Source organism: Oryzias melastigma, linkage group LG16, assembly GCF_002922805.2.
Source record: "Oryzias melastigma strain HK-1 linkage group LG16, ASM292280v2, whole genome shotgun sequence".
In the NCBI taxonomy this organism is placed as follows: domain Eukaryota; kingdom Metazoa; phylum Chordata; class Actinopteri; order Beloniformes; family Adrianichthyidae; genus Oryzias; species Oryzias melastigma.
In genome coordinates this window covers 29,725,411-29,738,946 of record NC_050527.1, presented here as the reverse complement: position 1 = coordinate 29,738,946, position 13,536 = coordinate 29,725,411, and the positions used below count along the sequence as shown (strand labels likewise).

At 39.8% G+C, this 13,536-nt stretch overlaps 2 protein-coding genes across 3 annotated transcripts in view; one reads left to right on the top strand and one right to left on the bottom strand.

Annotated features, from left to right (window-relative positions):
- zhx2a (zinc fingers and homeoboxes 2a) overlaps positions 1-6,536 on the top strand; it is a 33,982-nt gene extending 27,446 nt beyond the window's left edge. The window contains exons 9-13 of one of the 2 annotated variants that reach the window (XM_024263510.2): positions 2,401-2,780; positions 3,632-3,878; positions 3,948-4,107; positions 4,192-4,311; positions 5,548-6,536. In XM_024263510.2, the coding sequence (XP_024119278.1) occupies positions 2,401-2,780; positions 3,632-3,878; positions 3,948-4,107; positions 4,192-4,309 (905 nt within the window). In that variant the 3' untranslated portion in view covers positions 4,310-4,311; positions 5,548-6,536. The remainder of the gene's footprint in view (positions 1-2,400; positions 2,781-3,631; positions 3,879-3,947; positions 4,108-4,191; positions 4,312-5,547) is intronic. The other variant, XM_024263511.2, reaches the window with a different exon arrangement.
- A 1,037-nt stretch (positions 6,537-7,573) lies between these two features.
- derl1 (derlin 1) lies at positions 7,574-12,137 on the bottom strand. Its single transcript, XM_024263528.2, has 8 exons — positions 11,985-12,137; positions 10,684-10,795; positions 10,535-10,599; positions 10,028-10,054; positions 9,849-9,944; positions 9,720-9,772; positions 9,526-9,636; positions 7,574-8,188 (listed from the first exon to the last, which is right to left on the bottom strand). The coding sequence occupies exons 1-8, from the start codon at positions 12,135-12,137 to the stop codon at positions 8,038-8,040; spliced, it is 768 nt and encodes a 255-aa protein (XP_024119296.1). The 3' UTR covers positions 7,574-8,037.
- Positions 12,138-13,536: the final 1,399 nt, after the last annotated feature.

Here is a 13,536-nt window from a genome sequence, read left to right as displayed (position 1 = left end):
AATCAGAGCTGGGTATGAACTCATGAACATCCACGGGTTTCACACTCAAAGAGTCCCTTAATCTCTAGAAAGGGATTGCTCTCATAGATTAGGTATAAAGTGACATATTTAGTTGGGATGTCCTGATCCAATTCTGAGTAATCTGCCAATACCGAGTCCTGATCCGATATTTTTGTAACACATTTAAAAAAAATTAAAAATGAGCAAAATTTAAAACCAAATTCATGTTGTCCCTATTTTGTAATTTAATTACTCTCCTTTTGTCATTTAACTTTGGAGACTCATCTGATTTGTGTCTGTAATTCTTTATTTTTTATTTTTTATATTTTTTGTTCTTTTTCAGTTAGAATGTACAATACATACAATCTACTTAAAGAACAGGAGTGGGCTGAAGACCAAATCTTATGAATCCCTACCCCATTCTTATTATTTCATGATACAAATAGACTAAATTAGTGGGAATTATCAAAACAAACACAACATGAAAATCCATAATAATAATAATACGATCTGGAACAATATATTTACATCATGCTGCATACAAATCAGTCATTTAGTTTTTACATTTAAACTTAAAACAAACAATATAAAACACTTTTTCGGGTCATTATCCAAGGAATTCCATTTTTTGACCCCAGCTAAGGAAATAGTCATTTGTTTAATTCTTGGTCTCTGCATGTTTGTGTTCAACTTTGGATTTGTGTGTGCGTAATTATTGATTTGTAACTCAAACAATACATTTTGTGTGTATATTTAAGTACTTATTTTCACCTGTACAAAAATTACAAAATAGAGTTTACACTCGTACAAGTTAACTTACAACAACTTAGAACTAACTACACACACAAATCTTTAAAAAGTATGAATGAACTGCCTAAGACACAAATCTGATGTCAGACTCGTTATGTCTCCAAGATTGGTGTGAAAATGATGCGTTTAAATGCTACTAGAACGCTGGTTCATCAGTTTTCCTATAAGCAACTTTTAACTTAGATTGTGAATATTATCTGGTGAAAACTTGACATTTTCCCACTCTCAACATTTACCATTTACTATTTACTGAATGAAATATGTGCAATAATTGATACAAAAAAGTCTTCTGCTCACAGAAGAGCTCCGTCGTGAAGGCGCTACAGGGAAAGCGCAGCCGCGAGGAACCGATGAGAATAAAGAAATTTTAGTGTTGAGTGTTTAAAAAATATACATTTGGATGTTTACATTAATTATTGGGGTATATCTGTTTAAAAAAAAGTAGGAAATGTCAGATAATAGTCACAATTTAAAGCAAACTCTGATAACCCAGCATTTTAGCAGCATTTAAACACATCACTTACGCACAAATATTTGACACGTAAAAAGAGTCTCACATCAGATTTGTCCATAAATGTGGTTTTGTGTGCGTAACAAGTGATTTACACGTACAAATATTAAAAGCTGTTTTCATTTTAGGTTGTGTGTGTGTAAGTTGAAAGTTTTTTGTAATTTTTGTAAATGTGAAAACAGAATTGCAGGTTCATAAAGTTACGCATAAAATGTTTTGTGAGTTAAAACTCAAGAATTACAAATACACAAATTGAATGATACCACATTCTCTCCATATTTTACACTCATGCGTGAAGTTGCTTTAACAATCAAGCAAAAATAGAGCAACTATCAACTAGAAGAAATAGTTAACTAATAAAAAATATTTAATAATTAGTCGTGAGAAAGTTTAGTGACTGCAGCTTTTAGGATCTGCAGAACAATTGGACATTTTTGATAAAATGGGATTCATATCTGCTTTAACTTTTATTTTTAAATTCTTTAAAATAAATTATTTCTTTTATAATAATTGTTCTAGCCTTAATGTTTTTGTGCACCTTCTGCTCAAACTAGTGTCACATTCTGCTGCGTTTTACAGCAAGAAAAGGTTTCAATCTGTTCATGATATGCAGAATTTATTAGAGTATTTATCTGTAACACTAAGCTTGAAATTTAAACTTCTGATCATAATAGGAATAAAATAAATAAATGAGTCTGAAACTATGTGGTCTAATTTCCGATCACGTGATAAGATTGGGACATCCCTAAAATTTAGGATAAAAATATCATTACAAGCCAGTGCACAGTCTATTTTTTATTTTTTATTTTGGAGCAGATGGCTTCATTTTCCGATTCCCGTGTTGTCGTCAGTCTTGGATGTGAGTTTGTGTTTTCTTGTTTCTGCCTGATCACAGCCTGTGAGTTCAGTTCTCTGTTACTCCGGGGACGCTCCACGCTGCCTACGGTGGCACAAGCCGCAGAAATGTTTTTAATGAGCCCCTTTCTGAGACCTCCTGCTGAGAGGCGCTTCTTTAAAAGAGAACGCCTCCTCAAAGAGCGAGCGGCTCATCCCGTCTTCCAAACTGTCTTCCGCTGCAGGCCAGCTGGCTCAGGAGACCCGGCTGTCCAAGACGGAGGTGGACTGCTGGTTTTCGGAGCGCAGGGCGCTGAGGGACAATATGGAGAAGGTGTTACTCGCCATGGCCTCTAAGAACACCGAGGACCGGTCCGAGCGGCCGGGAGGGGCGCTGCTGAACGGGACCCCCCACCGAGAGCACAACGGGAAGCTCCCACCTGTCCTCTCCTGTTCCTCCTCCCCTCCTGCGCTCGCCGCTTCCTCCCCTCAGCCGCCCACCCTCTCCTCTTCAACGTCGCCTCCCGTCCTCACATCATCCCAATCTTCCCCTCATCCTCCCGTGGCAGCAGCTTGTTCGAGCCCCACGACCATCTCCAGCGAGTCGCTGGCTCTGCTCAGAGAGGTGAGCATGAATGGATCTTGAACAAACATCTAGTCTTCTACGTGGGTGCATCAGGATGGAGCGGAAATAAGTTATTTTTCAAACAGAACTTTTTATCTGATCCTGATTCACAACAATTTAAATGAAGACACACTCAGAAATTCAATTTTAACCTTTATTTTCTTTATTTGTGTCCTCCATCATCAGCAAAATTCCTCATGAACATGTTAAGAACACCAAATACATCCTTTATATCAGAGTCTTTAAATTAGAATTCCCTGTAATAAATCAGAACTTGTTTCTACATTGTTACATTAACACTAATAACTCAAAGGCTTTTATTGCTGAACATGTGTTTTATTTTAGGTTTTTGTTGTACTTGAGAGGAATCTTTCAATCCTCTTTTACTTCATTTTCAAATTAACGTGTACTTTTTAGCTACAACAGAAACAGTTGCAAGCAGGGATCAACCAAAAAAAAAATAAATGTGAACGGATCAGCCAATGAGCCTGTAGGTTCCACCCACCTTCACTGATTGACTGATATTCAGCTTTGACGGACATTTATACACAAAAATCTCTTAAATGTAAAATAAATAAATATGTGTCTTCTAAAACTTTTCATTTTATATCAGAAAATTACTTTTAGATAATTTATTTGTATTATCCACACCTTTTATTTGTTTAAATGTTTTTGTTTTGATCGTATTGGAGAAGGCAGAACGGAACTGATGACAACTTGAGCAAAAAGTGAATAAAAAAGCAGCTTGTGCTTAAAACTTTGACAGATTTCTCTAAGTGAAGAGTCCAGATTCAACAATAAACATCTCAGCAACACCTCTATGTGCACTTCACTCCATCTTCTCCTGACAGATGTTCTGCCGGACCCAGTGGCCAAGTCCTGAGGAGTACAGCCAGCTGGAGGCCCAGACCAGCCTGGGGCGCACCGACATCGTCCGCTGGTTCAAGGAGCACCGCTCGGCCCTGAAGAACGGGGAAACGCTGGGCTGGATGGAAGGCTTCCAGAACGTGGCCACGCCGCCGACAGCCGGATTAGAACAAAACGGCCAGAGTTCTGAGAAACAGCCGAGCTCGTCTGTGGAAGCCGGCGCCGTGAAGGGTGAGTTCAGGAGACGAGGTGTAGATCGTTACGGTCCACTGAAGGTCTGAGGGTCCACTCTCTTGTCTGCAGGGGAAGAAGCTGGAGGGAACGAAGCACAAACGGAGAACGCCAAACTGTTCCAGCAGGACAAACTTCAGTGGTTAACTGACAGACTAGTCCAGGGCGTGGCCGGGCTGAGTCGGGCCCGGCAGGACCACACCAGCACAAGTCCTGAGAACAAAGAGAAGTGAGAGGTTTTTATTTTGTTAGAAAAACCAAATCAAAATCATATGGAGCTCAGATTGTTGAAGGTTTGTGTTGTGGTTGCCAGGTGGGTAAAGGTCACCGTGGCTGTTGGAGAGGAGACCGACGGAGGAGTGGAGCAACAAAAACTCACAACCGACTCAGAAGTTGTGTCTTTGGACCAACCGGGGCAGGTCACAGGCTGACGGTGGGTTCAAGTGATGTCTCACCCCGGGCTCCCACGGCAACCGTTACGCCTCCAATGCGACCGCCACAGGCTATTAACGACCTAAGTCGTAATAAATGGCGGGTTGTCACGTGAATCTACATGAGTCGGTAGTTTCGCGAGGTCGGCAGCAGAGCCTTTGGCTGCAGCCGACCTGTAGCCAAAGGATTAAGAAAACAATTCATAGTGAAACATTCATTGCAAATCCATCACCAGGATGGAGTTGGCTGGATTCAATGCCAAGTGCACTAAACTACTGTTCCCTGACGTCCACGTCCACCATAAGTTGTGCAAACTAGTAGATTTTTGACAACCGAAGGCAAAACACCTATGAGCCATGCTAAAGTTAACTTAATAACAACCGACCGTTACATAATCAAAGATGGGCGGGGCTTGTATGCTGGATCTGCAGAGTATGATGGTGTGAAACTAGTGAACCAATCACAAAATTCAACTGTAGTACCTCGTTTTAACCTGTAGGGGGAAGAAATTTAAAGTTCACAAGTTTTTAGACTTGAATTCCAGAAACAAAACAAGTTTATTTTAAATGGTCAAAAATGTGGAAACAGACAGAACTTACCCATTTATAGAGGTAAAGAGGATTAGTGTGAAATGTCAAAGCGAATTATTAACTTCTCCTCCATGATAAATTTTCAAACGGTTGGCCATGAATTAAAAGGACTGCCATCCATACGTCACCACCCAGGATCTGAGTTCCTGATTGGTCCAAGTCTGACCTGGTTTAGCCTTTAATGATCACACATTTTGTACGTAGAGCCCAAAAACTGTCGTAAAAACTTGTGTAGCTTCATGTAAACAACAGTTTTGAACTCTGAAGCCCAAAGTATAGACTTTTCATTGGAAGTGGACCCTGACAAGTGCGTTGCCGAGGGCAATGTGAACGTCGCTTTAGGAGCAAAAGCTGTTCCAAGAGAGGAGTCCAACTCCTGTTGTCAGGAGGCGGTTCTCCTCTCAAAGGATTGTTGCTCCGACTCAGAAAAATGAGACGCTGCAGCTGCCGCCTCCAGCTGCTCCGGACGTAGTTACAGAGTAATTACCTCTGATCCGTCCTTCAAAAACGATGGCACTGCAACACCATCATTAGCAGTGAAACGTGGACCGAACCACATCAGAGTCAGAAGATGCAAAACAGCAAATACAAAATGACCATAAACAGAGAAGATTTGTAATGAGAGAATGAATTTCTCCTCTTTCTAGGTTCAAAACGGTTGATTTCTTCGGAGAGACGACCGAGTGGAGAAGCTGTGATGCCAGGAGGCAGTGAAGTGACTCTAAGAGGAGTGCCAAAGTGGGACTCACTATATTATTTTTACCTTATGACTTTTTTTAAAGAAAGGCCTCTGTACATATTTAGTCTGTATAACTAAAACGTTTGTACAGTTTTTTTTCTGGAAAAGCGAGTTTTGTTAAGTTTTATTCTGAATGTTCGTTCTGAACCTGGAATGTGTTTTTCTTTAAAGATCAAAATGTATCATAGTGTATTTGCTTCAAATCTTTTTATTTTTTTGAAAATCCTTTGACTCGTTCGGAGGAGACTCTGAAGGCACTTGCATCTTTCTCTGTTCGAGATCCTTTTCTTCTATCAAACGTAATGAAGAAGTGACTGAAGTCGTGGCAGGAGGGAGTAGAAGTGCATTGTGGGCTACGGCGCTGCAGACACGCTTTTTTTTTTTTTTTTTTTTTGTTGCTGCTCGTGGATCAGAGTATTTTCCAAAGTGAAAAGAGTGAAGGGTCCGTTCGATCGCACCGCGCTGCCTTTCCTGTGTATGCCTGACGCTTCCTCTGGAGGATGTATTCCAGCTTAGCCCGCTCTATTCCAACCGTTCTCGGCTGAATTTGCCCTTGGAGAAAATATCGCAAGCATGTTAAAAAAAAGGTTCCTGAACTCTTGCGGCTGGATTCGGTCTGGACAGTGGAACCTAAACACTCATGAATGTGCAGAAACAGACTGACCAACAAAGAATCTAGAATGTCAACTTTCTCCGGCTGCATGTCCGTCAACTCTTTTTCAGGAAGGATTGAAAGGGATCCGTTAGTTTTTAAGTTTCCTCCGTCAGGTCCTCCTGCTGCTCTGTTTCTGTTATCCAGGACGCTGCACACAATATCAAATGCTTTCTTTTTTTTATTTTCCAGGCTTGCTGCAGGTCAATAAAAACACAATAAACTCCCAGACTTTTTGTACTCTTTCTGGCTGAAATAATTGAGTGTCTTAATTCCTTTAAAACAAAAATGTAATCTAGAATTTTTTCACTTTTTACCCTGCAGATAACGAAAACCCACTGATAAAAATGTTTTTGGTGTTTTTAACATGTTCTTGTGGACTTTTTCTCATGATAGAGGACATTTATAAAGAAAAATTAAGATTAAAGCGTAATTTTAGTTGTTTTCTTTGTTTTTTTAAAATCGTTAATCTGTAGTAGATAAAAAATGCCATTTGAAAAAGCTTGTAGGTGAGACACAGAAGCTACTATAGGCTCAAACTGCTCAAATCCATTTTGGCCTCGTTTCCACTGAGCGACTACATATTTGCAGATTCGGCGTCTAACCTCCGTGAATAAGGGGGAATCCTGAATCTGAAGAATCGAATATTCTTTGCATGAAGATTGTAGGCGGAATCGATTTGATCTCGAGTCAGGAAAAGTGCTGGTCGGACGCTTAATGTTGTTGTTCTGCCAATCAATGGATTTTATTGTGTGACGGCAGAAGCTCCGCCCTTTTTATTTTTATTTTTCTATGAACCTACAATCAAGCGGGGGCTAAAAATGGTACAAATCGCTCCGACCTGAAGGGTCCATTTTATAATGGAGACGCTCAAAATACTGTTCTAGTCCAATCCGGTCTGGACCGCTCAGTGGAAACGAGGTATTAGAATTATCCACTTGTAGACTAGATTTGTGAACGTGTGTTTTCCTCATCTGAGTTGGTATCCAAGTCAAAATTGTATGAATAGATAGCTTTGATATTGCTCACCATTTTTGCACCACTGATCTTAAATTGGGGGTGTGAGGGGCTGTAAGCTAGCGAGAGTTTAAACAAATGATGGGGAGTGGGGCGGGGTTGCTCTATGTCAACAATCACACCCACAACCTACAGGAGAATTTCTCATGAACCCCTGCTGCTCTACTGAAACTATGTCCTAAAAATGACTTTTTAATTAAGCTATAAAAGCAAAACAATTATAAAACCACTTTGAAAATAAATCAGAAGATGATCGGAGTCGTTGCATCCTTTCAAAAAAGTTTTATTTACAATAAAGAGCATCCTTGTGTTTACATCTGGGTCTTACAACAGGAGAAAATCCCGCCGCGTCATGTAATATTTTACATCCATGAAAACAGACCCAGAGACGGCGCTCTGCTGCAGGACGGCCCTCCCAGTGCGTGAAGAATCAGATATGGCGTCACAGAGAGAAGAACACGTCTTCCTGACTGTCGTAGAGAAAGAAAGGCGGGAAGAGAGTGGCGTTAGAGTGAAACCGTTCTTCCTCTGCTGTAATGGCGTCTTGGCTTGGAGAACAGAGTCCTGCTGTGCTTCCTCAGATCTTTTTTTTTCTTCTTAAACAGACAAATTCAATTTAAAGATGGAGATTTGATTTCCTTCAACGGGAAATAAAACAAGGAGGAGAGAAATGGTTTAGTCCAGAATGCCGGCCGCTCGGCCGTTTGTTGGTGAGAGCTCAGGGCGCCCTCATTCCCCACCAAGACGAAAGCCCTGCCCCCAGTTGTGCCGGCCTCCCCCTCCTCCTCCTCCGCCGGCGGGGTCCTGGGCCGCCGGCCGTCTGCTGGGAGGAGCTCCAAAGCCAGACACTCCTCCTCTCCTGTTGGGGAAGAACCGATACCTGGAAAAAGGAGGGAGACAGTCTGCATTTAGAGACAACAAAGAAAAACAAAAAAAAGTTCTTCAAAAGAACATCTTCATCAGAATCATTTCTTCATGTTCGGATGGTGCAGCTGCTGTTAACAGACATGGTCACCATGGCAACAGAGAGGAAAACTAATGTAAAAGTGAAAAAACAAGGTCAGGTCAAGTCTCATAAATATATGTAAAACATGTGACACCTCACTAACAGACTGTCACAATAAAAGCTTCATAATAAAAGTACCAACAACTACATTTACCACTGACACTAATGGTATTAATATAAATACACTAAAATACTTTGTGTTATCAACTCTCAATACTGATTTAATTATTATTTTTTAATCAAACAGTCAGGATTATTAGTCTGTTTTTCTCCAAACAAGACCTAACATTTCTTTCCTAAATTAGAAACAACCCAAGAGTTGCACTGGCATGTAGCATGCACTGATTCATGCTAGTTTTGAGCAAAGACTTCTGGGAAATTTCAAGAGCACTCAATTTTGGATTTGTAGATTCTGACAGCACTAGAAAATGGCAAATGCACTATATAGTGAGGAGTGAAGGAATTTGGAAATAGCCCAAAATTGAGTGACCAAGAAATTTCCCAGAATTCTCTGTGAAAAAACCAGTGTGCATTGATGTATACTAGATTGGGGGATAAAGACCACAATGCATTGCATTTGAACAATTTTGGCAAAAAAAGAAGGTCTTGTATTGTTGACATATTGTCGTTGCATGGTTTAGTGATTAGGTTTTACCTTCGTAAAATTCTCCATTAAAAAAAAAAAAAAAAGTAGTGAGCATTGTGTACGAATTGCTTTTAAAATCCAGGGCACTATATAGATTTTCCATTGTTGGGGAGTACTGTTGGAATTCAGACGTAGCCTCAGTCTTAATTTAACTTAAAATGGGAAAAGTTCGTCTATATTTCCAGAAATACAGTTTTGAGGCAGATCTCAGTTTTTACAGAAGCTAACAAACTCTAAAGCTAAGCCGGAGCATTTCTCCTTGATGCAACAAATAATGACAGTAATAACCATGTGTTTCTGTTACACTTTACAGTAATAACATTTATTTAACTAGTAACAAGTGGGTAAAATAATGCACTAAAATGTCAGTATTTGTTACTACTCATTATCCATTTCCCACGTGACTGTATATGCTAACTGGACTGAGTGACTCCTCCCCCTTTTGCGTTCCAAACAGGAAGAAGCCAAAATCCCATAGACTTCTACTAGGGTGACTCTTGTTTGAATAACCTTTGTGTCCATGTTTGTGCGACATCAATAAAACGCGGCGTTCTCTTAAACTTACAGGAACTCTGGCGTGGACAGAAAGGAGCGTCCTCCGAGATCCATGGGGTATTTGAACATGAGGAAGAAGAAGAGGTGGCCCACCAGGTTTCCTGTCAGTTCGTTCATAAATCTGCACAGACAATTGGGGGGGGGGCTGTGAGTGATCCAGCTGGAACACATCATTCTACACTTCACAGGAAGAACTTCACTCACGAGCCTCCGATAATGAAGTTGAAGGCCAGGATGACCCAGGGTAGATAATAGGCCTGAAGGAGATACGGAGTTAGTGTTAATCGTCTTCATGACGGATTGTTGTGACTGTGTTCGTGAAACCCCGCCCACCTTAAACCGCGTTCCAAACCAGAAGGAAACGATGGTGTCTTTGTTGAACTGGGCCCAGACGTACAGAACCGACATGATGAGCGGGATCATGAGCAGCTGAAACGAGAGTTCAAACGCAGTCAGGACGGCTGAAAGCGGCGTGCGGAGGCGGCGGTTAAAGAGCTGCAGAGCCTCCTCACCTGCATGTTCATGAGCAGCCCGGTTATCTGCAGGAGCAGAGTCAAGGAGAACAAGTTCATCAGACTGAAACCTGCAGCCGCTGCTGAGGGAAACGTTCGCCTCGCTACGACTCTAAAAGCTCAACATTGTGTTTTAAAATTCAGCACATCACCTGACCTAAAAAAAAGAACAGCGTTCTTCTACCTCCACGGAAAGTTTGATAAAAGGCCACGACATCAAGGAATAGAAAAGACGAGAAAACAGAGCGGTGATGTGGGCAGCACCGAGCTTCTATAAGTGCTGCATGTGACCTAGATTGGGTTTCTCTGCTCTGCAGGGGTGGACTGACACTGGTCTGCTGGCACAGGGCCACCTTGACATGGCAGTGTGCTGCAGAGAAAGAGGGGCGGGGTCTAGGAACGCCGAACAAAGGAGAGGCAGGTGGTGCAGCCGAGTGAAGCCGCAGGTTCTGGAAGTGGACATTCAACTAATCTGTGAATCGCCTTTACATGAAAGTCAAAGGATACAACAATGCAGATCCAGTTGAAGAGAAGCATAAAAACATAGTCTGCAGGTCTGCCATCAAAAGCCCCTAAATGAGGGAAAAAATATATATAATTAATGATGAGGATGAAGGAAATGAAAAATCATTTAATATAATGACAACAAAACTTACCGGTCTCCAGCCGAGTGGAGTAATGATAGAGGAAGTAAAGGTTGACCAGGTAGAGAAAGCCAGTATTGGGGGTTATTGGGAAATAAAAGGTGGCTGTGATTGGTCTCCAGATCTGAAACAAAAAAATAAAAACATATATATTTTATTATTTTAAAATCTAAATGAAAGAAAACCGTGTGGTACACCCATTGTATTTGAACACATGGAGCATGGAGTTGTTCTAAAATTCTTGGTTTGCAGAGGAACTCAGAGTTCATTTCATTTGAAGAACTCCACCATACAAAGCAATCCTAGGGCAACTGCCAGCACACATTAGCCCATCCCATTACCAGATGGAGAAGCGTGATTCTTCATTCCAGAAAACACACCTCTACTTCTCTAGAGTCCAACGGTGCTTCACATCATTGCATTGTACATGATGATGAAGATGAATATGTTTTAGCTGCTTGATCATCAAAACATGAAGGTTTTAGGTCTGTTGTGCTTAACTGAAAAAAGGCTACATGTCTCACCATTCATTATGACATTATGGTAAGCTGCTGATATAACTTTTTGGATGGGTAAGTGAATATTTTGGCAATGCTAAACAAGTGGGGGTTTTTTTGGCTTAAAAATAGAATATGAAAAATTACTCAAAAAGTAAAGCTGGAATTAATAAATATATCCAATGTTCAATTTCAAAAAATAGGTTTAAAAAATAGTTTTTGCCCCAAAAAATAAGTTTTACTACAAAACAATTTGGACACAGTTGACAGTGGATTTGTATCTAATAGCACATTTAGATCTATTCTAATAGCGTCTGATTAAATCTGTGTTAAACTGCTAATAATAAATACATGCATGAATAAAAAAAAACAAAGAAAGTTTTTTTCTTTTTTTAAAACTACCTTTGTTGTTGACGTCTTTTATTCATTCATTTATGTTTTCTTTGAAATTAAGTCTCCCTCTAGTGGCGTTTGTCAGTATTGCACTTTATTTTTACCTTATACGGCACCAAATATATAAACGTGTTTAACAACACACAATTATTTGCACTTGTAATCAAAATGTATTCCCCTGTTTTTTGTTCATTTCGTATTTGTTCAACGACATAGCGGAGAACTCTGACAGTTTCCGGAAGTTCTCCCCTGTCACGTCTCAGCCTCTCATTGGCTGCGCTCTAATGGAGGCCTGTGACTCTGTTAGCCACCTGCTAACTAGCCGACCACAGTCAAAACACAAGAAGACGCCCTGTAAAACACAAACTTAATGAGGTCACACGACAACACAAACGAAGGGATCCGCTTTGATAAAATACTTACATGAAATCTGCTGAAAACCATCTCCGGGAAGAGCAGGAGGTTTCTGAAATCGATCAACCCTAGCTTCCCAATAAAAGGAACCGCTATCGAAGCAGCAAACCAAGACCGGGTGATGAAAGGGATGCTCCTGAACCAGTCCCCGATGTCCGACATCTTTCCATAAGACTTCGATGACTTAAAAAGGTAAAAAGAAAATTCCTCGATGGGAAATGTTGATAACCAACTTTAAAAATGACGAGAATGCTGTCTTTACTTCACAACTCATCCACTGCTAAGTTTACATGACGTGGCTAAGCACTGGTAGCTACTTTTACGTAGGACACCCTCACTTCCGCCAGGGCTTTTCAAAATAAAATCTCGATGAACATACTTGTGACTTAACACAAAACTATTCAGCGAATGCATACTGAATCATTATTAAAACTAAATATAATAGACTTGTATATAAAATATAAATGTTCTATTTAATTCTTAGAAATATTAATATTATAAATTGCACATATATATTATTAAATATAAACAAAAATAACCACAACTTCTTTTTTACAAGTGCCCCTCACAATGGTTTAACTACTAATATTAAATGTTTAGCTGAAAGCAACATTTTTTTTTATTTTTACTTTTAAGATTTCTGCTCTTACTGTGAAATTTGCATGTGTGGCCCCTGAGGCAGCAAAAGTAGAGGATATTCTAACTTTGCATTTTCACAGTTTCACCCACCAACAGCCATCTGCGTGCTGTCACAGCCCACTGAAAGAAAAAATAATGAAATGTAGTGGTGAAGTCAAATGAACAGTTTTGCAGCTGCAGCGTCACGCTTTTAAAACATAGGTTATTCCTTCAACCCAGTTCTTGGATCGTGCATGTTGGGGTGTATATGTGCTTATTTTAGGGGCAATGGTGATCGTTTGGGTTATAGTAATAACAGTTTAATGCAATTGATGTTTTTTTACAGGGTTAAAATAATCCAGATAGAAGTTATTCCATTTTTAACCTCGGATCTCTCTTAAAAACAACTAAACTTGGGGTATTTTTAACTATGGAGTTATTATTGTGCAGTGTTTTGCATGAGTCAGTATAAAACCCAGTTATGTGTTAAAATAAATGACACCAAACCATTGATTGAAATTTTTAAGGAAGGCAAGAATACTATTTTTGCAGAGAAATACATAAAATGGAATAGCAGCCTCATTAACTGAAACAATTTTTCACATTTGACTCATCTTCATCTGTTAGGTCCAGTAACTCAAGTACTCTTTGCAAAGAAAGATGTTCTGGAAATAAAATAATGAAAATAATCAAACACAAATCTATGTCATTTAAGTGTTTATTTGATTGGGACAATCTACAGCATTTTATCTTCACCAGAGTTAGCTAGAAATGAATTTATCTGCCATTCCTGGATGCATAAATGCTATATTTTTAACCAAAAAATAAGTCCCATAGCACACATATGTGTACATTATGTTTAGCAGCATTACATCTTTACATTTTCTTATTTTTATCAAATGTGCACGTCATGGCAAAGTTACCAGGCTGTTGTGTATTTTTA

What these genes read in the sequence shown, in the direction of transcription:
- derl1 (XM_024263528.2), bottom strand. Translation starts at nt 12,137, where the DNA reads ATGTCGGACATCGGGGACTGGTTCAGGAGCATCCCTTTCATCACCCGG. An exon ending in TGGTTTTCAGCAGATTTCAT is followed by an intron (nt 10,796 to 11,984) that starts GTAAGTATTTTA and finishes TTTTTGTTTCAG; the next exon opens with ATCTGGAGACCAATCACAGC. An exon ending in CTCCACTCGGCTGGAGACCG is followed by an intron (nt 10,600 to 10,683) that starts GTAAGTTTTGTT and finishes TCCCTCATTTAG; the next exon opens with GGGCTTTTGATGGCAGACCT.